General features: G+C 38.3%; 2 protein-coding genes across 6 annotated transcripts in view; one reads left to right on the top strand and one right to left on the bottom strand.

Annotated features, from left to right (window-relative positions):
• Nucleotides 1-27,948, top strand: part of PAPSS1 (3'-phosphoadenosine 5'-phosphosulfate synthase 1) — a 358,089-nt gene that overhangs the window by 40,206 nt on the left and 289,935 nt on the right. The gene's annotated exons all lie outside the window — the stretch shown is intronic.
• SGMS2 (sphingomyelin synthase 2) overlaps nucleotides 7,630-27,948 on the bottom strand; it is an 88,833-nt gene continuing 68,514 nt past the window's right edge. For all 5 annotated transcript variants that reach the window (XM_053563014.1, XM_053563024.1, XM_053563076.1 and 2 more), the window contains 5 exons: nucleotides 23,554-24,254; nucleotides 19,484-19,601; nucleotides 14,021-14,174; nucleotides 9,492-9,658; nucleotides 7,630-8,213 (listed from right to left, as the gene is read on the bottom strand). In XM_053563014.1, coding sequence (XP_053418989.1) covers nucleotides 8,010-8,213; nucleotides 9,492-9,658; nucleotides 14,021-14,174; nucleotides 19,484-19,601; nucleotides 23,554-24,008 — 1,098 coding nt within the window. In that variant the 5' untranslated portion in view covers nucleotides 24,009-24,254 and the 3' untranslated portion in view covers nucleotides 7,630-8,009. The remainder of the gene's footprint in view (nucleotides 8,214-9,491; nucleotides 9,659-14,020; nucleotides 14,175-19,483; nucleotides 19,602-23,553; nucleotides 24,255-27,948) is intronic.

The raw sequence follows: 27,948 nt of genomic DNA, 5'->3' as shown, positions 1-27,948 counted from the left end.
TTTAAAATATAGTAAGTTGCAACTGTAAAAAAAAAAAAAAATCAGTAGCATTTAACTAAAAACCTGTGCATGGGCAGTGCCTGTGGCTCAGCGGGTAGGGTGCCGGTCCCATATGCCGGAGGTGGCGGGTTCAAACCCAGCCCCGGCCAAATTAAAAAAAAAAACAAAAAACTAAAAACCTGTGCCAAGGACCACCTTAACAAACTAATTGGCTAATCAGGGAATAAAAACCATGAACTTTTCCTTAAAAACAAAAAAACCCCTAACAAACTGTGATGGTGACCTGTGATGATAATTGTGACAGGGAGGCAGGAGGCAGTTACATATCGTCAGCAAAAGCAAAACTCAAGTTCCAACTATAAAATTTATAAACCCTTTCATCTCATAAAATGGGGTCACCACCCCCTGCCTTACTTCACAGGGTTTTGTGAAGATTAAAGAATGTATGTCAAGCATCAACTGTGAGATGCTGTCTCGATGCAGGTGCCACGTGTGAACTAAATGTGCATATGTATACACACAGTAGCACATAGTCCATTACTATTCTAACTCATATTAGTGAGTAATCCCAAATTACTCTTCTAATACTCTTATGTGTTTTTGCTTCTCTCAACATTTGGATGAAAAATCTCATGCCTTACCCTCAATGAATCCCCAACAATAAAAAAAAAAAAAAATCTCATGCCTACTTTGCAATTCTACTAAAATATTAAATTGAAAAGAATGCTAAAATTCAGTGATAATGCTTCCAAAAACGCAATTTGCTTCCGGTTCTGCAGAATATTTAGCTGGCTAGCTATGAAGGCACTGCCCAACATTTCAACTAGCAAATTCAAGACACCGTATTTTTTGAGATAAAATATACATAATTCACCTTACTATTTTTAAGTGTGTAGTTCAGTGATAATTTATATTTTTCTTTCCACTCTTCAGCCCTTCTCCCCATTTCCCTCCCATCTTGTTAACCACCAGTCTACTCCATAGTGTCATGAGATCTACTTTTTTAGCTCCCATATATGAGTAATTATATATGCTATTTGTGTTATTTGTCTTTCTGTACTTGGCTTGTCTCACTTAACATAATGGCTTCTATTTCCATCCATGTTGCTGTAAATGACAGGATTTTATTCTTCTTTATGGCTAATACTTCATTGTGTTTGTGTACCACATCTGCTTTATCCATTCATAGTTTAATGGCTACTTGGGTGGATTGTATATTTTGGCTATTGTTGAGTGGTGCTGCAATAACCGTGGGAGTGCAGGTATCTCCTTGATACACTGCTTTCTTTCTTTTGGAAATATATACCCAGTAGTGGAATTGCTGGATCATTTCTATTATTAGGTTTGGGGGGAACCTTTATACTATTCTCCACCATTGCTATACTACTTTATAGTCCCATCAAAGACAAAACACCATATTTTATGCAACTTTTTAAAGGTGTGACTTAAAGAGCAATAGATGAGTTTTTTACAGTGCAAAGACATTCATACCTTGATAGCAGGAATTTTGTATCTCAGCAGCTCCAACGTGGGGCACACACTGGCATTCAATTGCTTGGCAGTCTTGTTTCCCATCTTCCTATCTCTCAGCAGGAAATTCAAAATATCAGAGATGAAGAATATTCTCAAATCTGGTGGTCACCTTTGAACAGCATGGGCATCTGGAGAGCTGAAGGCTTTTTGCAAGGCTAAGCCTATAATGACCTACAATCCAAAAACCTTATAGACTTGAAGCTGAATCCCTCCTTAAGTAGCCATATAGAAGATAAGGCTTTTCTTTTTTTACCTTCAAATGTGGTGGGGCTGTGGGCAGGGGTGTTGAAGTGAGTGAATGTGAATTCACTTTTGAAACTACCTGAAACCTTTTATCCATTCTTTGCATACCTAATCCTGCTGGCAGGACTTGTTTGGATACACCATTATACTTTAATCCTAAAGTTAACAGCAGTGAGGTAAAGATTTCAAAGCAAGCATGGATGATAACCATTTCTCCTTCCCACCATCCTTATTTTGGTTTTAAAGTGGTTTTATTAATAAATGTGCCTACATTAGTATTATTCAAACTGCCACTTTTAGGCTGGGCATGATGGCTCATGCCTGTAATCCTAGAACTTTGGGAGGCCGAGGCAAGAGGATTGCTTGAGGCCAGTTGTCTGAGATCAGTCTGAGCAATATAGTGAGACCCTGTCTCTATTTTCAAAAAATAAGAAAATTAGCTGGGTGGGCATGGTGGCGCAAGCCTGGTTGGGAGAGTGAAGCAGGAGGCTCACTGCTGCCCAGGAGTTTGAAGTGTGACACCACTGCACTTTATTACAGGTGACAGAGCTAGACCTGTTCAAAAATAAATTTAAAAAGCCACTTTAGCTGCAATTGTAAAGTTGCCTCTTGATTCCTTATTGGCAATAGTTTAAGTGACAGAATTACTACTTAAAAAAAATTTCACTATCCTGGGCGGCACCTGTGGCTCAGTGGGTAGGGCTTTGGCCCCATATACCAAGGGTGGCAGATTTGAACCCGGCCCTGGCCAAACTGCAACAAAAAAAAGCTGGGCATTTTGGCAGGAGCCTGTAGTCCCAGCTACTTTGGAGGCTGAGGCAAGAGAATTGCCTAAGCCCAGGAGTTGGAGGTTGCCATGAGCTGTGACGCCACAGTACTCTATTGAGGGCGACAAAATAAAACTCTGCCTCAAAAAAAAAAAAAAAATTCACTATCCTCAACATTTTCAAAAATTCCCAGAGATTTCTGTCCTCTCATCTAAGGAAGGCATACCCAAGAGCTTTTGTACAATGAAAACCCTGGATGGATTAACCCATTATTAAAAGCTCCCAGTTAGCGCCTTGAACAACGAGGGAGGGTTCATGCTAGTTTCTTGCACAGTGCATTCTAGATAAGGTGGAGGTGGCAAAAAAATGATTCTGATATACACTGTATTAGGTTTTAGACTCGAGGACAAAATCTGGACTACATCCAACGATGTAACCATTGAACCCTGTTATCTTATCCTTCTCTCCTTATCCCATGGAAATGCTTTTACGAAATGTCCTGAAGCGGGGCTGGGCCATGCTCTCATGGTTCTGAAAACAACTCACTCCACCTACTACTGTCTAGCAAAGTCCAGTTGAGGACAGAACACTAGGACCCCCTCTTGTGAAGGTCTGAGGAGAAATGAGTGACCGAAGAGACTCTGCTTTCCTTGAAGAATGATTTTATCCCCTTGTGAACAAAGAGATTCCAAATGTGAAACTGCTTTTCTTCTTCTCTGTGAATAACTTTGTATGGTGGTTAATTATTTTTCACCTTAAATCCCTTAATTGAAGGTGACTACCTTATAACATAATGCTTAAAGAAAATAACCCTGTGGCTTTAATAATGTGTACTCTAAAACTAAATTAATTAATCTGTTTAAAGAAACAGTAATACTAATTTTGTGACAGAATTACTAATTCTGTTTATTGGGTAAATACAAAGTATAGGCTCTTGCATTTTTTTAAAGCAAAATGAAAGAAATTAGAAACAAAGAACACATATCCTCTTTAGAACAGAAACATAAATTAGATGTAACTAACAATTAGGCACTTAAAAATATAAATGTAAGACAATATTTTAGAAGTATAAGCTATATTTACACTCCTAAATTCCTCCTGAATTTTTTTTACAAACACAAAAGCTAACATGGAAAACACATTTCTAAACAATAATTTCCTTTTTCCTAGGGAAAAAAAAAAAAAGAACCTGAATTCTAATTCAATATGATAGACCAAAGATTAAGGTACTGATGGGTAAGAGAAAAGAGCTTCTGAAATTTACATATTTAATTAAAATGTAAGCATTTAATAAAACTATTACAATAGCATACAGTAGATATCATAATGAAAAATATATGTCAGGAAAATAATGAATTATAGACTTAAAATTTTACTTTACAACAAGGCACTTAACACACTGAAATAGTACAGTAAAGTTCCAAAAGAATGCAATTGGCTACCACTCAAAACCTTGTAATATTATTTCTTTTGTGAATATACTGTAACATAACCAGACATTTTGCAGCATTCATCATTGCATAGGAGGTAAATTAAATAATAATGAATTCCAACTCAGAAACTAGATTAGCTTATGTTCATAGTTTCTTCTTTTTCATTTACAGGACAGTCTTAAATATTTCCATAATAAAGTACTCTTCTCATTTATGAACCATTTAGAGTACAGCATAGTTAGAATAATTAGTAATAACTTATAAGGTGTATCTGTATAAAAACTTATCTTTGGGTACCTTTGACGTGACTTTCAGTGTTTGGGTATTGAAGTCAAGAGCACGTCTTAATAGAAGAAATACTTTTGGTGACTGAGTCAAAGGAGTGAAATTATTGCAACACAGGACATTAAAAACAAAAATACCAAGAATCTTTATATATACAAATAGAAAAGCCTTTACCACATGGCATGTAACTTAGGTTTGATTTAAACATGTAAACTCATTTATTAAGAAATTCCTTCTCACACTTCTTTACAGAAGTGAGTGTGTGGAGACCAGCTTACATTTTAATCAAGTAAAAATGTAAGCTGTGTTGAGACCAGCTTAATTTTTGTTTTACAGTATAAACAAAAAAAGAATTAAAGAAGAAACATTCAAAATATTCAAGGAACAAGATGTGAACTTTCAATTGAAAAGAAACTGCATGAGTTCTAGCACGTAAATTTAAAAACCCCATAAAGACAGCCAATGTAAACAAAGTGTAGGTAGTTATAAAGGGAGACAGTAATGATTGTGATAGAGAGAGGTAAAAATGTTCTGCAAATTTTCTTTGATCAAATGGATAAAAGATTAGAATTGCAAATCCCTAATAAACTGAGCACATATTCCTTTTGAGAAATGTTTAAAATGCTTTTAAAATAATTCTTTTTACATGATACTTTCTGATTATTGGCAAAAATAACAAAAAACAAACGCCTTTTAAAACCTTGAAAATAAACTTTGAAAGTGTTTACCTTCCAACTCTTACAATATGTTACCACCAGGGGACACTGCTAATACAGCAAATAACTCAACTGTGATGTCATTCTCAAACCTCAGGAGAGATTCAAAGCTCATGCTCAAGCCTCCATAGCAAAACTTCTTTCCCAAGATACCAGTAAATCAAATAACAAATTCACAATTAGTTCAGGTGGAAGAATGCTAGATTTTCAAATCTAATAGAGAAGCTCAAAAAGCAGAATCTGAGAGAACATCATTTAAGTCTTTAGGGGAAAATGTGGCATAATGCATAGGACTTACAGATATTTCACAAATAAATGAAATTACAGGAAAAGCTTTAAAGAGGAGCACGGACTTAACAAAAACAAGGATAATAAATAAGATCTGTATCTTAACTGGCAAAGAAAAATGTGCTCCAAAAATCGACCGTTTTAAAAGCAAGATGAAAAATGTTTTATATACCAAAGTGCATGTTGAGTTAAATCTCAAGTCTGCTTTCCTATGTGTAAGTGGGTTTCACTATTTCCCTTATGTTTCTCATCTGGAAATTTTGACTCCCCTCTCCCTCTTATTTTCAAACCATGTGCTTCCTCACCATCTATTAGAGAGCTAGGATACATATGTGTGAAAACCTTGCGAGTAGTTGTGTCCACATCCTCGTGTTTTTAAAGCTCTTTAAAAGGTGATGGTATTTTTTATAAACCAGATTACTTGACTAAAATGCAAGGCTTACTGTTTCGAAGTGTTCAATAATCAATACACAGCGATTTTTTTAAAGTTTAAACACCTTTCCTTATTTAATCGAAGAAAAGTATGTTATCCAAGACACAGCTAAATAAGGCTCTAAGGTATATTGGAGGGTTTTATTTGAAAAGAGGCTCAAGGAAAACATGAGTATTAGCGCAAAACCCAGGCTTCTATGTCAGGTGATTTTCCTCATATTTCAGAACTTAACATGAGTGTTTTATGCGGAACACCTTGTTCTAGCACAAGTGTTGCTATTTAGCAAATGAACATAAGGGAAAGTTATTTACTATATTGTCTAAACTCATCAGATAAACTACATATAAATTTATTATTGGTTCATTTAGTAAGAAATACTGGAAAAATTCCTGCCAAGGATATTTGAGATTTCATTTCTTACTTTAAAAATCAGATTAGACAGTTTGGCTTCCTGCCTTTGAATTCAACCACCTTCCCTTCAGTGATTATTCTATGACATAAAGAGCCATTCTGAAACCATACACATAATTTTAGCACCACAGGATAATGACTCTTCTGAACAGATTTTCATTGTGCTTTTCTCAAGCAATTTAAAGATCAGTTTTGTGTAATCAAAGCTGACTAGTTTATAACGGTAACTTTAGGGATGTTTTCCATTCTAAGGGAAGAGGAAATTTCTCCTTCATTATAACCCTAACAGCCACCTTCTACCTCCATTAACATCTCCACTCTCTGCCCTAGTGTTGATGATTAGATAACCTTAAAACTTTTTCTAAGGTTACAAGAAATCGTGTAAATTAACCTTCAAGTAGTTAAGAAATTAAGACCAGAATTACCCAAAAGATTAAACAGCATTAAATAATGCATTAAATCTGATGAAAGTTTTTAAAAAAATCCATGTCTTCTGCATCACCTCAAAGAAATTGCGGAACAATCACCCCACCTCCTTGACTGTGTAGTTGTAACTAGCACACTGATTCCAACAGTATGTTACAGTGAAGCACCATGTTATAATTTTCCCAGTGTAAAAGCAAAATTATTAAATTGTGGTATATGTTCTTAGGACCAGTTTATGAGAAACTGAGTCTCTTGCTAAAAGGCAAGGATACATTAAATTTTGGGGCTCCCGCTTGGTTTTTCCATAAAGTACAATGTAACTAGGAAGAAACTGTATTCAACAAAATGGGACCAAATGTATTTCTGAGTTCCAACTACCCTGTTTCCCCGAAAATAAGACATCCTCCGAAAATAAGACCTACTTACAGGAAAGATAAGACGTCTCCTGAAAATAAGACCTAGCGCATCTTTGGGAGCACACCTTAAAATAAGACACTGTCTTATTTTCGGGGAAACAGGGTAGGAGCCCTAAAACAGACCTGACAGCAGGACCTAACCGGGAAAGGGAACAGACCTGCTCCCCATGTAGCGAGAACTTCAGTTGACACACATACATTTTCACCCTGTGCTAGAACCACTGACTGCCCTAGGGATACAAGATCCAAATTTACCAGGCAGATAGCATCTAAGTGTGTACACAGGAGCCACTTATTAGCAGAAATAGCCTCATGTCTTCAATGTATCTGTCATAGAGATTTTTAAGTGAAATATTTTGCACATATGTAAAATCTATAGGGTATGTCAAATACTTTTGATAGTTACCTAGATCACCTTTTTAAAAAATAATCAGTTAAAACCAAAAAAAGTAAGTGATAAATAGTGCATTGGGCGGCAGCAGCAGTGTGCATTCCCAGATTTTGTCCCAGCCCTCCCCATGACAGGCTTAAAAACAGAGTACCCCCAAAGTTGACTCACAACCCATGGATCTCCCCCTCACTAAACGTAATACTAAAACAAACAAACAACAAAAAAAAAAACCCCAGAAAACCTACTCTTAACATTAAGTTATTCTACTTACACAGTGGCTGTTTACATCCAGATAATTTATTTAAAACATTAACAAATTTTTCTGACCTTGGGAGGAAAAAAACTCGGAAGTAGAGGGTTTTAGTGGAGAAAGAATAAAGAGAGGAGTACTATGTTCTTTGGCACCCTTTAACAAGCTCATTAGTAAGATCCCAGTTTGAAGGCTTGTCACCAATGAAGGAAGAGCTGCAGGAGCATATATCTTTGTCAGGATGAATAAAAAACCAGTTAAAGGTAATACTCTGTTCATCTTTCTAATCATTTACACAAAATTTGGTCCACTTCTTCATTTGCCAGTCAGTTCTCCTAAAATTAAAGGAACAAAACTATACCTTTGGTTATAGCGTTAACTCTTTTGGTATAAGAACTGTTGCCCCTGTTTTGCTTCTCAGGTAGATTTCTCATTATCTTCACCGATCTTCTGAACCCGTGAATACTTTTTGCAAGATGATTTGAAGCAGCCAGGAGGCCAAGACAGTGGCCATGAGAAGCAGCAAGGAATTGCGCCTTGTACATTTTTCTCAAAAAAATAAAAGATGGGGAACCACCATGCCCGAGACAAGAAATTAGTCTGTGAAGAAACCTTCAAGTTCTGTAAATAGCAGGAAAAAAAGTAAAATGAGATATATCTTTCTTGATTTGCATCTTACATTGTCATTCACCGTAATTTAAAAGCGAAAACAGAATTTTGATCAGGTGACAGTAATTATTCTCCCTTTTCCAGCTCTGCCTTGACTCTGGTTCCCCAACCCACATAGGTGCCTTTCCTTTTTGGTGGCTCATACAATTTTTTCTGCCTATATTTCCAGGAAGAATAGAGACTCAGGGAAGGAGTGTGAGAATTATTGAGGAGGGATGATTTTCAGCATGTGTGAGTGGTCAGGTCTAGGGGCTAAGGCAGTCAAAAGGAGAGCTCAGAAGCTTGAACATATTTAAGAGGAAAGATAAAAATTTTGGTTCACTGGTATCAACAGGTATATAAATGGAAGTATAAGAAGGAAGATGAACATAAGCAACCACAAAGTAGGAAATAGAGCTACAAAGAGAAATAAAATTAACCAAAGAAAGGGCATTTATTAGTGGACACCGAGGGTTGGATGTAGATCCTTTGGCAATGATAGATTTTAGTCACTCATGAATTCTGTATGAACATTATACATACGATATAATATGGCAAATTTATCCAAAGACAAGTAAATCGTGGTGCATGGACTAACTATTACACCGAGGACACATATCAAGGCTGGGAAAACAGAGAAGGGAGGAGTAAGTCTACCTTGGCACCAGGAGAAAAGAACAAGGAGTAAGGGAAGACTTCCCAGCTCTTTAAGAATGAATGAGGGGAGAAAGAAAAGGTCGCTTGGAAGCAGGAAGCAGCAGAAACAAATAGTAAGTATAAGAAAGGAAGCCAGACAGCACTGCATCATCAAAAGATATACCAAAGGCAATAATTAAGAAGCTATTTATTTTATCTGATTTTTATAAATAACTGCCATCTTTTCCTCAAAATTAATTTCAATCCTTTGAGGGCAAGACTGTTTTCTTTTAGTGCCCCAAAGCCAAAACTGCTGGTTCCTAGACTTTAATTTAGCACACGTATATCTTCAATTCTACTATAAATTAGTTGAATTAGTGAAACACTTTGCTCTATTATTTTATGGCACTTTTTACCCTTAAGTGATTTCCATGTGAAGTTCCTTATTTTGCTTTATTTTAAGAAGGAGTAATGGATCTGAGTTTACCTGAATTGACCTCAACCACGCATTTGGTTGGCAATGGCAGTTATTCCCACATCTAAAACCTCTCCATACAAAAAGGGCGCACTGTATTTAAAGATAAGAAATTACTCGAAGATCTTCACTGCTCTCACCTTTTCATTGGCCATTGAATGATACCACCAAAACAGCCGTGTTGTGATATAATAAGCAATGATCACGTCAACAGTATAATGTTCATGGGCTACAAGAATGCAGATGATCCCAGCAGCACTCAGGAGCCAGCAGGTTAAGTGATACCACCAGAAGTGGCGAGGCGAATCTGGACAGTAGAAAAATTATAGAGTTAATAAGGTTCCTAGAGATAAATTTAATGATCACAGTCTGTTCTAAAGACCTTAAGTAGAATAATCTAGGATCAGGAAGTCACTAGAGGGAGAAAATCAGTAACCTAAAATGAGTCACTGTGAGGTGCCAGGATTTGCAGAGGTAGGAAGGAGGAAGAAGGCTCCTGATAGTAGGTCTCACAGCTGCTCATTGGGAAATTTGGGAAAGCTAGGTATTTGAGGCCTTACCCACTGCTAATATGCTGTTTTAATAAGGCAGAGGACAGAATTGTTTATTAGGTTGCCTGGAATTAGCTTACTCTAGCTGACATAAAGAACCCCACTGGAAAGACAAATAGCAGGGATCAAAAGAAAAGATAGTTGTCTATGAAAATAAGAGGAAAAGATGAGAAAGCAGGAGTAATCTCAGGTCTTAAATTTACATCAGTTTCTCTAGGTGTGGAGTAGGGTTGGCGGGAGGAGGGATGGCACTGTGGCTAACAATACTTTCATTCCCAGCAATTTTACACTGTTGTTGTCAAGAATAGCTATAAAGCACTCCCTGTGCAAAGCTTAGGATTCTTGCCCATTCACTTATGGACTTTTAGCCTTGCTGGTAAGGCCACTAAAAAGCTCAATTATTGATCAGCTGTAAGATGGAACTATAACACTCATCAGGCTAAATGAGCTCATGTACCTCAAAGTCTTCTCACACATGTGTTAAAGACAAAATAAATGGAGTCAGGGTTTACCTCTTATAACTTGGCCATCTGGGTTTTTTTCCCTATGCTTTATTAATTCACAAATTAATAATACAATAAACTGAAATTAATTTCATATTTAATTTTTTACATTCATAGTGATATTTACTTTTAAATGTAGAAGAATGGCTGAATAGCAAAAGGATCCATTTCTAGATCATTCAGATGGAACAACAAATCAGCTATCATTCCAATTTAAAAATAGCTGTTGCGCTGTTGGTCTCAGGTGAGACAGTAGGAAAATAAACCTGCGTTTGCATTTGAAAGTCTTATTTTCTAATTTTGGATGGGTTCCTCATTACTTCTTAATTGCTTCATCTTGCCATGAAGTTCTGGCAGATAGGTTATGGAATTCCAGAACTGTAATGCTTCAGAGGCCTTACTCTTGCATCCTAGGAGGCCAGGTGCAGTCCCCATCACTGTTCTATTAGGCTCAGAACATTAAAAATTGAACTAATATTTAGAAATCTAGAGGTCTCACTAAATATGCATTCTCCAGTGCCATGGACCCTGTCCCTCCCTAAGGGTTCACACCAACCTTACTTCCTTGCTTGTAAGATCATCTGGTATTTACCTTAAAAGTTCAAAATGTTTCAGCAAACCAGAACTATTTGGTAGTTGTTTATTCATAAGAAACAAAGCTGAAATATGTAAGAAGTAAGGACGTTGCCTGAATGATTACTTTACTACTCAAGGGATTGAAAGTGAGATTTCAGAAAACGCTGGAAGCCCTAGCAGTGCTTTCTCATACAAATGTATTTCTTATGATGCTACCGCATTGGGACACTCCTTAATTGAGTACACTGGCTGACCACAGAAAAGATTTAATATGAGCTATTTTGAAACAGAAATAGCAAAACAGTAATCTCCTTTACTCTCTCATCCTACTCCTGGGATAACAATGAGACAAAAGATGATGACACAAGTACTAATTAACTTCACTGTCTGTGCAGGATTCTAGCCTAGCTGGTATTGAATAAAAGAGACAGTGGACTTGGTATGGTGGTGAGGTAATAAATAAATAGTAAAATAAAATGAAAAAAAAAAAATAAAATAAAGGCTGTTACCAACTACAAGACCAATTGCTAAGGCTAATTTCTCCAGGATAATTTTGTAAGGAACTTACAGGCTTTACTGATAATTTTTCTAACTCCAAAATGGTCCTGCTCCCACATTTTTATATGTGCTGACAACTAAACTTAAATCCACTTATGACAATGGAGCAAGTAGGAGTCCAAACTGATCATCAAGAAGCAGGAAAGCAAAAAATAAGATATACAGTGCATCTAATTCTAGGAAGAGACTTCAGAGAAACCACTGGAACCATTCTTACTCAAAACAAGAACATATGGTATAATTTAGGAAATAACTGCTTTTCCTAATTGCACAGGAAATAGGCATAATCACAGAATGCCTTGTTTATGTAAAATTGAATTTGTATTAAGTATTACAGATTTGCCGTTTTATTTCTCACCAAAAATTGGGGAGAAAACAGAAAATAATTCTTGCCACATATAAACTTACACAATTTAAAAAACCCTAAGTCAAAACCATGTCTGGGGAAGAAAATGTCTCTCCTTACTGAGCAGGCTCATTACAGTGTAAAATTAATCACAAGTGGCCCTGCTATTGCTCTGAGGGGAAAGGATGAGCAATGATCAGCAACACACCCTGTTCACAGGTAAGCAGGCTGTTTCTTGGCCAACTCTAGGACCAGACAACTTGAATTTCCAAACATACTGATAAGAGATAAGAAATTAAGGGCATAATCTTTGGGTTCAGCCTGCTTACATTTGAATACCTGATTCTCCAAATACTAGCTGTGGACTGTGGCAAAGCACTTTCTCTATATTTAAGTTTGCTTATCAGAAAAATAGTACCCTCTATAATGGGCTGGTTGCAAGGATTAAATGAGTTAATTTGCATCAAGGGCTTAGAATAGTGCCTGGGACAGTGTATTACATTTTTTGCTATTATTGTTAATATCTATTAATCTTAAGTTATTTTGGAAAAGTGACCCTCCGTTTCCGGGGGCATTTTCTCTTCATTACTTTTCTGGTTTTTACCCCACAGTACCTTGTCTCTGAGGTGTTGTTCCTTCTTACCTTCATCCCTATCCTTTTCCATATGGTTTTTATGATCCTCAGAGACATCTAACAACTCAAATGTACCTCTGGACTAGAAAATGATTGATATTACTTACAGATGAAACTTTCCTTGGCAATCTGCGGGGCAAGAATCTACTTATGCAACATGGGAAGATAACCCTTGCTATCCACACTGCCATTCAGTCAGGCTAAGCCTGTTCGGATTAATTTATAAATTATACACATCATTCCAACCCCTCCCCCTGAATCAATAATTAGATATTGGAAACTAGTGACTAAATTCTAGAAAGAGACCATCCTCTGATGAAGGTGCATTGACAAATCTACGACCCCCATGCTAACCACTCATGAGTAAGTTATGAGAGTAAAAATAAGGCAACAGGTACAGAAGACTCTCAGCCTTTAAGTATGACTATGGCCCCACCTTTAACATATTACTACTCTCCCTATTATAAATCTGTACGTGCAAGTTACAAAGGAAATGACGCCGAAACTGTAATTCTCACAAAAAAAGACCATCTACTATAGAGAACCTCAACTCTTTTGTCATACAACCCTTAGAACTTAAACCCAATTCTCCAAGCAATCTGGGAGGCAAGAATCCACTTCTGCAACTTGGGAAGATAACCCTTGCTATCCACACTGCCATTCAGTCAGACCAAGCCTGTTTGGATTAATGAAGGGCCAAGAGAGGAGGGAGGAGCTGATGGCCAAGGAGGGGAACTTTAACATGCTTTTAAACATGTTGAGTCAAGAGAACTGAGGTAAATCTCTTAAAACCACTGGCAGGGGGTAACTTGGAACAAAAGATGAAGGGTAACACTGACTGGCTTTGCAAATATAAAAGCAGCAGCATTATTATTTCAAAAGGATTTTGAGATGATAGACCTAAATTTACAAAACCTCAGAAATCTATAAAAGTACTATCTATTGGGCTGCTAAACCAAATATAACTCTACAATGAACAAAAATATCTTTGTTCAGTAGATAAGGCAGTGTGGTCACGGCATTACGAAGATTGAGAACCACTGGCATAGAAGGTGGCTGGAAAAATAAAGAAATTGGAATAAAGTTTAAAGAAAGGGGAAAACATTAACTGACTTATTTGGAATAAGAGAATAAAAGTGTCATAGAAATAATTCAAACTTCATTTACATGTAGTTTTAGAATATACTGATCTTTTTGGAATAAAATTAACTAATATGTTCTTTTTAGTTCCAACATTAAGACAGCTTAATTACTAAGAAGTACTACCCAAGAATGGGTAGCATGTTTTGGAAGCATGATAAATGCTAGAGAGAAGCCTGGGCCAAGTTTTGAGCCTTCACAATTCAAATTGCATGTGAATATTGAAAAATAGTTGAAATTTATGTATCTGTCTCTTTTGTGCCTATTACTCCCAACAGAATAAGGGCGCCTGTCGATCTCAGGGTCTGGGGATTTTTCTGGGCTATAGCAATCAATTCAGTGAGAATGAGCTATTACTTACATTCTTTGATGAACAAATAAGTCAGTGTCAGTGAAACTGTGTGACCACTAAAGAGGAAATCTCCGCATAAGATATGTGATCCAGTTATGGACAATCCACCACCAGAAATCAACCGTAGAATCCGTTGTATTTTTGCCTGAGAGTCTCCATTGAGCTGAATGACAAAAAAAGATTCAGAAGAAAATTTACAAGCTGATAAAATCATGGTTCAGCCTAACTGTGTAAGTCTTAGGTTATCAGGTTGTGTGATTTTTTTTCTTTGTAACCTAAAAAGTCAAAAAAGAATCCAAGGGGAAGCTTCTCAAACTGGGTTTTATACACTGTATTGGCAAGTTTTATTGACACATTTTAAATTATTCAATATGTTACTAATAATATGTCTTGGTGGCGGTGTGTCCTTGGGCAAAGCTTTTAAAAATATTAATAACCAATGACTTCATCACAGCTATGTGCTAAAAAGCAGATCAAAGCTATTTTCTTTCCTTTTTGCAGGGGGAAGTAAGGGTTTGGGGTGGTTAATATTTGATTCAGCTGTATACCACATTACCAATATTCTACCGTGTATTGGTATCTTGTATTAAGCAGGCAGCCTAAAATGTACACTTAACTATATTAATGTTGATAAAAAGCTTTTAGGTTATAAAGCTCCATATCATAAATTTAAATAGGTTTAAAAATGATGTATTAGGGATATACTGGCAGCTTTAAAAATAAGTAGCTTTGATCAGGAAAAACAGCCCCCAAATAAATAACCTGTATGCTATGGCAGGTCAGTAAAGCTCCTTGGATAAGGATACAGAAGCCCCTTGAAGTCACCAGGAAGATATGAGGAACAACATTGGCCTAACGCAGGAACTGAGGTGATGGTCAAAGTTTATATACCCTGTTAAAATTTACTCATACAGAGAGGAGTTAGTCAAAACAGTAGATTTTGACCTACTGCTCCAAGATTGGAACACTGTCATGTTGGAGGGCTAGATGGAGTACAGATCAGTCTAGTAGAAAGCAAAAAAGGCTGAGAAAAAAAATCAAAGAATGATACTCAGAAAAAGATCATGTAAAAAAGATCAGAAAAAAAAAAAAAAACACACAGCAAGACCATCACTGACTATTCACTTGGGACCTGGGAGGACAGGCATATAATGTATTGTTCATTATACTTGATGGATGATTCTTCTGGCGGACTGGCCTCCAAAGCAGGGCCAGTCCAGCGATGCTAGTGGTTAGACTGTGTGGTGCGTCAGAGCCAGATCTTGCTCATGTGGATGCACAGGGGTGAAGGAGGGTAAGATGTGTACAGACAGATGGAGACAGGGAGGAGGGAGACTAAGCCAGTCCCCACTGCAGGTGGGAAACCTTCCTTCCCAGGACAAGTAGGTATTGGGGAAAGATTGCTTGCCTAAAACATCCTTCTTGGTGTGGCTAAAAATGTCCTGATTACAAAACTCTTAACAGATCTATCTAGAAAGTTTCTGGTGTTCAAGTGACCCTTGTGGAAAGTAAAAATCATACCATGATTGCTTGAAGGTTGAGAGTACAGCATTGCACAGACATAAAATGGATTATAGGTAGGGTGAGAAATCGGGGGTTTTGAAGAAACTTCACCTTCTGCAAGAGTTTGCCTATGATAAGCCCAGGTGGCAAAACCAAGAGAACATATGTGCATGACCAAAAGTACACAGTCCTTAAACCATACCTGCCAAGCAGTAGGTGACCCTGCCTTGAAAAGACAGGCTCTAGAAGGCAGTGAAGATCCACAGCTGAGGAAGACAGGAGGACTGTTGACAGAGTTGCAGGACTCACCTCGGGCATGCCTCAGAAGAGGGGTACTAGGACTACAAACTACACGACGTAATGGAACCGCCCCTGCTAGCTAACATAGAACCAGAATCATGCCCTGTTCTTTATCAGATCTAGCCATAATCTTTCAAGAATTTGTCACGAGGTTGGTACAAACAACTGTCAACACTGGTATCTGATAAAAAGGTACATACACTTTGACCATTGCGTTCTCAGTTTCAAAAGGACACATTATTCTTCATTTCAAAACCATAATGGGCCAGGCGCAGTGGCTCACCCCTGTAATCCCAGCACTTTGGGAGGCCAAGGTGAGTGGATTGCTTAAGTTTAGGAGTCAAGACCAGCCTGAGAAAGAGTAGGGAGACCCTGTTTCTACTAAAAATATAAAAAATAGTCAGGCGTTGTGGTAGGTGCCAGTAGACCTAGCTACTCAGGAGGCTGAGGCAAAAGGATCTCTTGAGCCCAGGAGTTTGAGGTTGCTGTGAGCTGTGATGCCACAGCACTCTACCCAGGGCAACCGAGTGAGACTCTGTCTAAAAAAAGACAGTAAGTTTTTTAATCCAATTACCCATCCCAATTCTATACTTTAATTTTCTACGGGCAGAAACACTTAAAAAAAAAAAAATCAGTCCCATGGATTCAAAGGTATAAACAAACTAGGAGATGAAATAAGCTGTACGTTTTATCCTCTTCTTTTCAGCAATGGTGGTGTATGGAGATTTCTGCTAGCATTGATTCAATGTGGGAGAACAGAGGAAAGACTCTTCTTTGTCTTAGTTTTTAATTCCTCAATCTCGTCACTGTTATCAAGACATCAGATCATTCCCCGTATAAATGCTAAATAGAACCTCAATAAAGAAAAGAAAAAAGAGTAGAAAGAAAACTGGGGAATGAGTGGAGAATAGTGTCAGTAGTATTGGATTTTTTTTCTAAGTCTATTCTAATTCACTGAAATTCTCCCATCACACATAAAATAAGACTCTAATTCCTACTGATTCCCTCAGTTTCAGATACCATTCTATGTCATTACTGAATATGGAATTGAATATGTAGAAACCTAAGAGGAGAAGCTTCAATCAAAATAGCTGAAGCAGACAGGGGCTCAAGTGCTCCAAGGTTCCTCCGACCATAACCTCCGTATACCACGTCCCACAAAAATGATTTAGGCACAGGAGAGCCCATGTTGGCTGTTGCTAAATGAGAGACCTTACCATTTACACTGTTCCCTCAGGAGAAGAGAAAAGTCGTCTGCCCAGGTGAGAGGGAGAGCCAGCCCCAGAAAACTCTCTCAGGGAAAGGGCTCATCCCTATCCTAGCCAAGCATTCTAGTATGTGGCAAAATGGGGTTGAAAAAATAAATCGTGATTATTTCATAATAATGCGCCAAAAATTATCTAAACACACTTCAAAGAACAAATTCTTTGACTGCAAACCAAAGCTTGGATTGGTAGCTGAAGCAAATAGTAAGCAAAGGACTTAAAGCAAACTATAGGATAAATAAGGGAGAAGGCAAATGGAAAGCGGTGAAAGCCACAGTTTCACTGCACTGGCTCTTGGGATCACATTTGGTGAGCACTGGGCACCAAATAGGGCACCTGACCCCCTCCCACGGTGCCTGGGTTTAGTATACAAAGTTCTGTCATGGCCCACAGTCACAGAGGGCATTCAGTAGAGTCAGCAACACAGGAGACAGATATCTAACAGCATTATAACCACAAAGATCCAAGCATCACTCAAAGCCAGCAGATGAACCAAAGTTAGGAGGTAGTTCTGACACCTGTTCTGTAACACCACATCACCTCGAGTCAAAACAAAGTGACTTGTGCATGTTTTAGCGAACCACAATTCAGGCACCGATAGCCTGCTTCTGCTTCAGGAAGAGGTCCTGACAACTGAACACGAGATGATTAGTAAGACTGTTACCATCGCTTCCATAATGAGTATTTGTGCTTGGTTATCCAGCAGCACATTTACTGATGTGGTTTCTGAAAATTGCAACTCTTCCACCGAGGACAATCTTTAATTTACTTTTTTCTGTAATCATAGCAATTCATCCCTGCAAACTTCATCCTTGTTACTAGGATGGGCCTGCCTTCCTTTCTGTGGCCATTTCTCCATTTAACATATCACAGTAGTCCACCAGAAGTGTTTATTATGCTTCTGAACTTCTCCCATGCCTTAAATTAGTGTCACTAGAAATCAGCCAATGTTTAAATTCAATATGTACACTGTTTAATTACAGAAGCTTTCTGCTTTGATGGCTTTGGAAAAGTATGGCTTCTCCAAACCACATCTATATTTGGTGAAAGAGACTGTTGACTTCTTCAAAACAACTCTATTTTTCCTTTACTCCAGACAGCTGTTTAATGTTCAGTAAAATATGATGCTAGTCTTCATTCCTTTGTCCAGAAAGCACATGATTTTAAGTTTCCATTTTATAAGCCAGGATATATTGTAGCCTAAGATGATTAACAGCTCTCTCAAGAACTGACTTTACCTAGAGAAACTACTATTCCTGCTTAGATAATTCCAGTAGACATCAGATGTCTCTTAGCAAAAGACCACTGTATCTTTGCAACTGCTAAAAACTTTGGGGTCATCTTTGACTTCTTTCTCTCAAGCCCATATCCCACTTATTATCACATCCTGTTGTTCCTACCTTCAAAATGGATCTGGAATTAGACTACTTCTCATTACTTCCACTGCCCCCACCAAGGCTGAAGTTCCTACCGACCACAAGATCTGAGGGATCTGCACCCCGGACCCTTCACACTCCACTCAGACACACTGGCCTCCCCACTCTTCCTTGAACTCACAGAGACTAACCTATTTTCTTGGCCTGGAGCTCTTAGCCCACCCACATGGCTCACCTCCTCTTGGTTCCTACTCAAGTGGTTTCTTCTTAAGGAAGTATTTCCTGACTCCTATGTAAAATACTTCTTACCCCCAGACTCCCTTTCACCTTACTCAGCTCTATTCTTTTTTTTTTTTTTTTTTGAGACAGAGTCTCACTATGTTGCCCTCAGTAGAGTGCCTTGACATCACAGCAACCTCAAACTCTTGGGCTTAAGTGATTCTCTTGCCTCATCCTCCCAAGTAGCTGGGACTACAGGCACTCGCCACAATGCCCAGCTATTTTTTTGTTGCAGTTGTCATCGTTGTTTTTATCTGGCCTGGGCCGGGTTTGAAGCCGCCAGCTTCAGTGTATGTGAGCAGCAACCTCCTAACTGAGCTATAGGCACCACCCACTCTATTATTCTTCATCCAACCAGCTCCTGACTTAGTATCAGGTGACAAATTATAAATCTGTTTATCATTTCTCGTCCCTCAATAGAATACAAGCTCTAGAAGAGGGACTTTTTGGTTACTACACTGCCTGGTACATAACTTTAACACTTACAGAATGAATGTATTAATGACAAAGTAAATGAGGAGGTAAAAAAGCAGAGTCAGACTCCCAAAGGTAACTTTTAGTTAGCAGAAGATAATTTTTTTTTTGCAAAAGATATACATTTTCTGAACACATTTTATTTCTTCCCTCCGAATTTAAAGAAAAATAGGAAATTATGCTGGATTTTAGTTAACACATATGGAAGTGTCTAGAAGAATGTGTAATACAGAGCAGGTGTTCAGTACCTGTTTTCTTGATTCAGAAGTGCTTACCTTTGGAGCACACTGGAAGTGCATTCCAGGCACAGGGAGAGTAGTAACATACATTGTGATACAGCGATATAGGTATAAAGTTCCAAGGATAAAAAAGAATCTGCGCCCCACTATTGACCTAAAGGCACAACAGGGATGGGGAAAAACAAGTTTATGGGTTATTTTTTTTATTTCTAATGGAAAATAAAATAATGTTTAACCAGATAAAGAATAATTAATACAGAATTGCTTTAACAAACAAACCAGTCTCACAGAGTTTAAAGGATTATTTCCGAGCTGCACACCTCTATAAATCTCTTGGAGAGGTGGCAACAGTTTTCAGAAATGAAGATTCACATACTGCAGCAAATGTAGGTGATCTGGGGCCCAAAAGGAGGCATGTCAGTGGAGTGGGGTAACTAAGAGGAAGATAACCACCTCTCCTCAGAAAGTCACTTTTTGCTAGAGAATTCAATGAACCTTTCTCCATTTTCAGTCAACTCACCGCATTAATGAAAGGCTCTCTCGAGAATACAGCAAAGGATAAGTGAGCCACAATAACAGAGGAATTAACTAATGAACCAAGATGACATTACATAATTGGACACATAGGGAAATGTCACAACTCATTTAACCCAAGTTATATAAGCAAGGTTTATCTGGGAGCCATCCAAAGGCATTTTGACAACTTGAGCATGAATAATTTTTTGCTATGAATATATAGATTTTCAGAGAATTTTATCTTAAAGATATCCAAACAGCCCTTATACATTTAATGGCATTTAATAGAAGATGTAAACTGATTTGCTCTTACTTCAATCAATGTTGATTTTGAAAATTCCACAAGTCCTTTTCACTTTCTATTTTTTGTGGGGACAGAGGTAATAGTCCCTGTGCTTCGCTACCTGAGTCCTTAGTCTAAGGCAGTGGCTCCAATGGTTGACTTTGTACTGTCCTCCAAAGGGAAGGGCTCTGCCATCTCACATTGCCCCAGGGGAGTCTGAGTGGGCAGCAAGGGCCCGAGTCCCCACTGCAGCTGAACATGACACTGTTCTTCTCTGTGTAGTTAGGTCTGCGATCTGAGATCTTGAGTGGGATTTCATAAAGCCCAGAAGATTGCCACTTGTAACTTCTTAGTACATAAAATATATTACTCCAGGTCTCTAATCTTCAGGGCTCTCAAACTTTAAAAACTAGTACTGATCAAAAACTTCTTAAAAAGTTTTAGTATGTGGCATATTTTTAAGTTTTCTCCAAGATTGTGGTTCTGACATGAATCCAGATCTAATTCAGGTAACTGTTGGGATTTCTAATTTGAAGGACTGTGTATAAATAGACACTTTCAGCAGCCTATTTCCAATGGCTATTTTGAGCATATTCCAGGGTTTGGTGGGGGCGGGGTGGGGAACACTACCTAGACTAGTAGATGAAAGTATGTATTTATCCCAAGACATTTCTTTCAAAGGCTTGCTATTCCAGCTTTGCTGTTTCTGGTACTGAGGAGTAAGTAATAAACAGTGCTGACGGGGGTGGTGCCTGTGGCTCAGTGGGTTAGGGTGCTGGCCCCATATACTAAGGGTGGCGGGTTCGAACCCGGCCCTAGCCAAACTGCAAAACAAAAAAATAGTTGGGCATTGTGGCAGGCACTTGTAGTCCCAGCTACTCGGGAGCTGAGGCAAAAGAATTGCCTAAGCCCAGGAATTGGAGGTTGCTGTGAGCTGTGACGCCACAGCACTCTACCGAGAGCAATAAAGTAAGACTCTGTCTCAAAAAAAAAAAAAAAAAAATTAATAAAGTCTCTCTCCATGGTTAAATAAAAATCGATTCACCCTTTGATTCAATTCAGGCTTTAAAAGAGTGCTGTTTTGAATTGTGCTCCATGCTGTTAAGCAAGGCAAAATCACAAGCAGATATTATGATGAATAAATTACATTCATTTCAGCATGCTGACTCCAACTGTAAGCAGAAAAGAAAACTAACCTGACTAACCTGGAAGGTGAAACATGCGCTCTGAAGCCTTATTTAGAATAACTACTGCTAATTACTTTTTTCTATAGTTTTGAAAGGTACTTTTAAATCAAAAATCAAGTAGGATTTCTCAGGTGGGGTGTTTAAAACAGGTTATAAGAATTAATCCCGGGGCAGCGCCTGTCGCTCAACGGAGCAGGGTGCCGGCCCCATATGCCGGAGGTGGCGGGCTCAAACCTAGCCCTAGCCAAAAACTGCAAAAAAAAAAAAAAAAAAAAGAATTAATCCAGCTCGGTGCCTGTAGCTCAGCAGGTAGGGTGCCAGCCACATACCCCAGAGCTGGCGGGTTCAAATCCTGTCTGGGCTTGCCAAACGACAACTACAACCAAAAAATAGCCAGGCGTTGTAGTGGGCGCCTGTAGTCCCAGCTACTTGGGAGGCTGAGGCAAGAAAATCACTTAAGCCCAAGAGTTGAGGCTGCTGTACTCTACTCAGCTTGAGCCTTTGTCTCAAAAAAAGAAAGAAAGAAAGAAAGAAAAAGAAAAAGAAAAGAAAACCAATCCATCTGTTACTAAAATATAAGATCTTAAGATTTGTGACTGAAACAGTAGACATCATTAAAACATATGGCCTGGCTACGTGACCATGGTAAAATTTAAGGTGGTAATGAAAAGGCAGCTAACAACAACTAGCTAGATAAAAATTCAAATACTCTGGTGAAGACTGGACTTCAGGATGTACTCCAGCTACTTACCAGACCCCAGAAAATTTCTCGTTTCACACACACGAGTAAAGCTTTGCTCCAAATTAAGGAGAAAGCAAATATCTGTGGCCCAAGCAGTCTCTCTTATATTCAGTGTCAATTCTAGACACTAAAAAGAAAAATCCTAAATTTCAACAAATATATTCTTTGCTTTTAGCTTAATAAGGTATGTGATAACTAACAAATTTAGAAACTATTTTTATTAAAAGACAATCGCTAAGTTTTTTAATTAAACATATTATGAAAGCATGTGAAGAAAGTTACATTGAGGAACATTCTTAGGAATGACTTTAGTTTGTAAAATAAGTTTTCAAAACTGCAAAGTTGCATTTGGAGACATTTGTAGCATCGACAGTTGAATCCCTTTAATTCCAAAGCAACAACCGACCAAAAGAATAATACATTTTAGAATTCTTCTAAAAATTATTTTGTGGCATTAACATTGAAATCTTATTTGGCTTTGAATTTTCAAATTTCACTAGGTTGGCATACATTACATTTTTTAAAGCCTTGGATTAAGGACAGTGTTTTCAATCAAACTCATATTTTAGTAATTTAATCACTAGAATCACAGTAGAAAGAAAACTCCAGTTAAATGGTGGATGAAATAAAATGATTCTAGTCAGAATCAAAAATAACCACTCCAGAGCTATGTCCAATTTGTGTCTTCAAAGCAAAAGTGGGTTATTATTTTCTGATTCCTGCACTGTTCCCAAACCAGGAGGAGGAATCCAGTGAACCATGAAGCTCCTTGGCCATGCCAAGGGGAAATCAGAAGGCAAGTTTACTTTAGAAATCTAAAAACAAAACCATCCAATTCTAAACTCAGTTTCTTAAACTCTTGTGATTAGGTAGCTAGTAGGGTAAAAAGAAAAGAAATGTAAAATTGAAGGACTTCTGAATAGAGGCAAATCTCAAAGCAGGTTATGTTAACTACAGACTAATAGTCATCACATTATGAGTAAGAAAAGGTTTCCCGGCGCCTCCTCCTTTTCCCACCTGTCAAGAGTCTGAAATAACACAAACATGATAAAGTGAATGTTATTCTTTCCAGGCCTCTTGATTCATCATACAAATACCACAGCGCCAAGTGGCTGGGAATTAGGAACTGCACCTTAAATTCATAAACTCTGAATCACCCACCACAGTACTGCTGTACACTTGCCACTTTCATATAATGGCTCAGCAAACAGTTCCTGAACACTGCCTGAGTTTATTCAATCAGTAGATCTTTCTATTGCATTCACCAAATATCTGGTAAGACTGAATTAGGAAAAACTAAGAGAAATAATCTCAATTATATATCTATTCACTTTAAAACAAACCAACAGCAAACCCAAAACATATTAGATCTACTTACTTGTACCTCAGAAACAGCCACTGGGTGATCCATAAGCCAAATAAAATAATCCCATTTATTTCTGATACAGAAAATGCCCATTTCACCCGATCAATATAATCAAAAAACTTGTCGGGGAGCGGAGGGCTGAGCTCCTTGGGAGGGACCCTCTCGTGGACGACCGTAATCATGACGGTTGTCAGCACGAGGTTGAAGGCCGCATATATGAAGGCAATGCCCGTCTTCCACCACTCTAAGGGAAATTTGTTCCTTGGTTCAGCAGGCATAGCAATTTGGATGTAGTCCGGATACTTTTTGGTACCTTTTCGCAGCCCATTAGATAAGCTCTTAGGTTTACCACTGCCATTTTTGTTTTCTTCTTCAGCAGGCTCGGGTGGTCCAGTGTAAGCATTGGCAGGGTCACTGGTTTGATTTTCCAGATGTTCTTCCAGTTTTGCTGTCTCTATGATATCCATTGTGCCCCAGCCTTCAGATCAAAAAAGAGATGGTGAAGTTCTTGTTCTTTGTGGAAAATTTAACTATCTTAAATCCTTCTTTGTCCAAGATCCATATGAACTCTTCGAATGAACTGTTGTTTCCTGATACAGAATGTAACAGGCAGAGACGTATTGTTCACTTCATTCACACATCTGTCTGCTGCACACTCATCACTTTCAGGAAAGGAAGCCAACTCTTCTCTCAAAAAGATGTTACTATCTCACCTACAAAGTAAATAAAACTTTGTTTAGAAATTATGCTTATCCAGTTGTCAACTAACAAAAATAATTCTCAAAATAAGGGAACAAATGCCAAAGAGTATTTGCTTCCTAACTACATTGTCAGAATGTAATTAACATTAACTAATTACAAGTAACAAGTAACTAATTACTAGTAACAAGTTGGTAACTAATAACATTTTAATGCAGCCACCACAATTTCTACCAAACAATAGAAAATGGCATCCAGACTTGGGGTACTTACCCACCACGACAAAGAGATTGAGTTTATTTCCAAAATATTGAATTATTTTACTTTGGAATTCTTGCCTCTTTTGCACCTAATATCATTATAAGCAAGAATACTTAGACCAACTAACCAAAAAACTCCCAAATGTGTTTGAATGGCACACACTTGCTCAGACCTTACCTACCACTTGTTGCTAACTGTGAGGTCATAACAGGGTGAATTATGCTCAGAGACCACATCACTCCTCCCCAACTCTGGTAAGGTGCTTATTTGTATCAAATAATTGTTACTTTATCTGCCTGTGTTGAAATAGTTAATTTTCTATTTTCTTAGTAAAAACCCTGAGTCTTTTTAAGTGATCACTTTCAAGAACAGATTTAAGAGCATCACATTCAAGATATTTAAAATGCCCGGGCCTCAGTTTTATATTCAGACATGCAAATCATGCACAAGAAAAGCTAACAGCCTTCAAAATAACAGTGAAAAGATCTGTAAAGTAGCCTTAGCTATGTCTCATTTAGGTAACAAGTAGAACTTATTTGAAAGATAAATCATTTACTTATTACTACGATTGGCATAGCAAGTTGGTAACTAATAACATTTTAATGCAGCCACCACAATTTCTACCAAACAATAGAAAATGGCATCCAGACTTGGGGTACTTACCCACCACGACACTGAGAAAGAAAGGGTGCCTTTGGCGTAAGCTTCACAGCTCAAAAGTGCAAAGATTTCCCTATGACACAGAGCACCACTACCACCAACTCTTTTATACTTGCTAGCAACACAGCCCCAGCTGTTCTCAATTTAGGAAAGCAGTATTTTAGTCATGCTACAGAACCCCGCCACCTTCAGAGGTTTTCAGACCTCATAATTAGTCCCAACCCTGAGTACACTGCACAACTTAAGCATAATCCTTCACATTTCAAAGGCCTCTCTTTCCAGGATAACTTCAGGAAAAAAGTAGGAGGAGGGAAGACTCAATGTGGTGACAGCTAAGGCTTTATTTTATGAAATAAAAGGGGAAAAATGTCAAAATGGCACAGTCAATACGTACAGGCAGTATTTGTTTACAGTTAAGGGGGCAAACACATCAATTACAAGCACTTACTGTGCACCTAAATGCCGCTGTGCTGAAGCTGGAAGTGGGGGGAGGGTTTAAAAGGAGGTAGAAACACCGACCTGAACATTCAGCCAAAGAGCCTGGAGTCTAACCAAAGAGGTAGGACTAAAATGACAAAAGATTACTGAAGAAGACTGAATGGCCTGTCGTGAAAGCAAGGAAAGGGCTGAGCTGATCACTAGGTAAGTACAGAGGCTTAGCGACATACCCCTGCTCCCGCGACAACACGTGTCCACACACAGACACCGAATGTTTCTGAGAAAGCAGAAGCATGAGGGAAGGTGACCTGGGAGACGAATGGAGGACCACAGGAGCACGAGACAAGCTAACAAGTGTCACCGAGAACTGTGAACAGCTCACCTGTCTCCTGCACCTTTAAAAAGCCCCTAACTACTACTAGAGCAGGCTGAGAAAGACCAGTGCCTGTCTGGGTTGGGAGATACTCTCTACAGTGCCTGGCACAATGCTGTAGGAAGAATCAGTGCCATGAAGAAGGTATTTCCAACAACTAACTTTCAACACCACGTACACTACTGCTGCTAACAGAGATCCAAAGCACTAGTTCGGCCATTTCCTGCCACCTTTACGAGTCTAGCCTAACCCACTCATGGCATCCTGCCAGCTCTCATCCAAACTCCCTCCAGTGTTATTGCTCTACATGTGCACCTAGCCTGGTGTTCACAGGGGAAAGGAGCTGCGGATTTTCACTGGTGGACATATAGGTGGTCTTTATACAGTCACTACATTCTAGAATGTAGAACAGAAGAAAATCCAATTAGCCACTCAACCTCATGGGACTCCCATGAAAGTGACTGAAATAATTAATGGTGAAGAGCTTTGTGCCCCTGGGAGTAAGAGCATTAGGTGAGTACAATGTCCATGCATTGTCATTAGCGTTAGAATTGATGTTTTCCTTGGGATTTCATTAAGAAGATTAAATATACACAGCACATTCATCATGTGTCACCCAATCTTAGGATGTGACATTTGTCATCAAGATGATGATTACAAACATATTCATTCTTACAGTTTTTCTTACCAGTGTCAGTGAAAGTGACAGAAGCCACAACAGATCCTCTCAATGGATAGCAATTTAATTAGTTCATTTGTTCAGGGTGTAAAGGAGGTGCCAAGCTTTCCAAGTCCTCTTACACTGCAAAATACTGGAAGTTAACCTAGATAATATTAAAAAAGATAAAGATCTGGCTTGGAGCCTGTGGCTCAAGCAGCTAAGGCTCCAGCCAAATACACCTGAGCTGGTGGGTTCGAATCCAGCCAGGGCCCACCAAACAACAATGACGGCTTCAACCAAAAAATAGCCAGGCATTGTGGTGGGCACCTGTAGTCCCAGCTACTTGGGAGGCGGAAGCAAGAGAATCGCTTAAGCCCAGGAGTTGGAGGTTACTGTGAGCTGTGATGGCACAGCACTCTACCCAGGGCAACAGCTTGAGGCTCAGTCTCAAAAAAAAAAAAAAGAAAAGAAAAGAAAAAGATAAAGATAAAGATCTCTAGAGATGCATCTCTCTTTTGAAGGAAAATATAAATGTCTCAAACTTTTGGTATACTGACATTACTTTTTGTTAGTTGTTTTTTTGTTTGTTTGTTTGTTTAGGACTAGGTACTCCAGAAATGCAAGGAAGGTTTGAAATTAGGAAGTGACTATAATAAAATAAAAACATATGTAAAAAGAAATGATTACCTTGAGAGAAGCCAAAAGGGATTTGATAAAATTCAACATCCACTTTACTTTGTGGGAGAAAAATACCTAATAGTAGAAGTATGCGCAGCCAGCTCCTTTCAGTATCGACATTGCAATTGCAGCTATGTAATACAAACTTCATACCTAGTGGGGAAAGTCCTCTCCCTCTACCTCCCTTTAGGATCTTTTTGACAGATGACAAGAGAACGCATATTTATCATCACTGTACTTCTACATTTTACTTCTATACTTCTCTGGGTAACATTGTTCTAGCCAATTAAGCTAAGACAAGAAAAAGAAAACAGGCAAGTAATGACAGAAAAGCAAAAAAAAAATGTATATGTGAAAACTGTCTATCTCACACATACATAATAGTCAACTGGAAGGTCAGGTTCTGTTTACAAATTAAACATACACACACACAGAGCTTCCTTAGAGAACCAGTAATAGCCAGTTAGAAAACCTAATAAAAGATGGCTACCTACCAGACCACTGGCTACTGATGTAGCCACTATAACAATAGCAAAAATTCCCTTAAGCCAGCGGTTCTCGACCTGTGGGTCGCGACCCCTTTGAGGGTCTCCTTCATATCAGATATTTACATGACGATTCATAACAGTAGTAAAAT

Source organism: Nycticebus coucang, chromosome 1 (genome assembly GCF_027406575.1).
Source record: "Nycticebus coucang isolate mNycCou1 chromosome 1, mNycCou1.pri, whole genome shotgun sequence".
Classification (NCBI taxonomy): domain Eukaryota; kingdom Metazoa; phylum Chordata; class Mammalia; order Primates; family Lorisidae; genus Nycticebus; species Nycticebus coucang.
The sequence above is the reverse complement of the archived record's forward strand: the minus strand, read 5'-3'. Positions and strand labels throughout refer to the sequence as shown.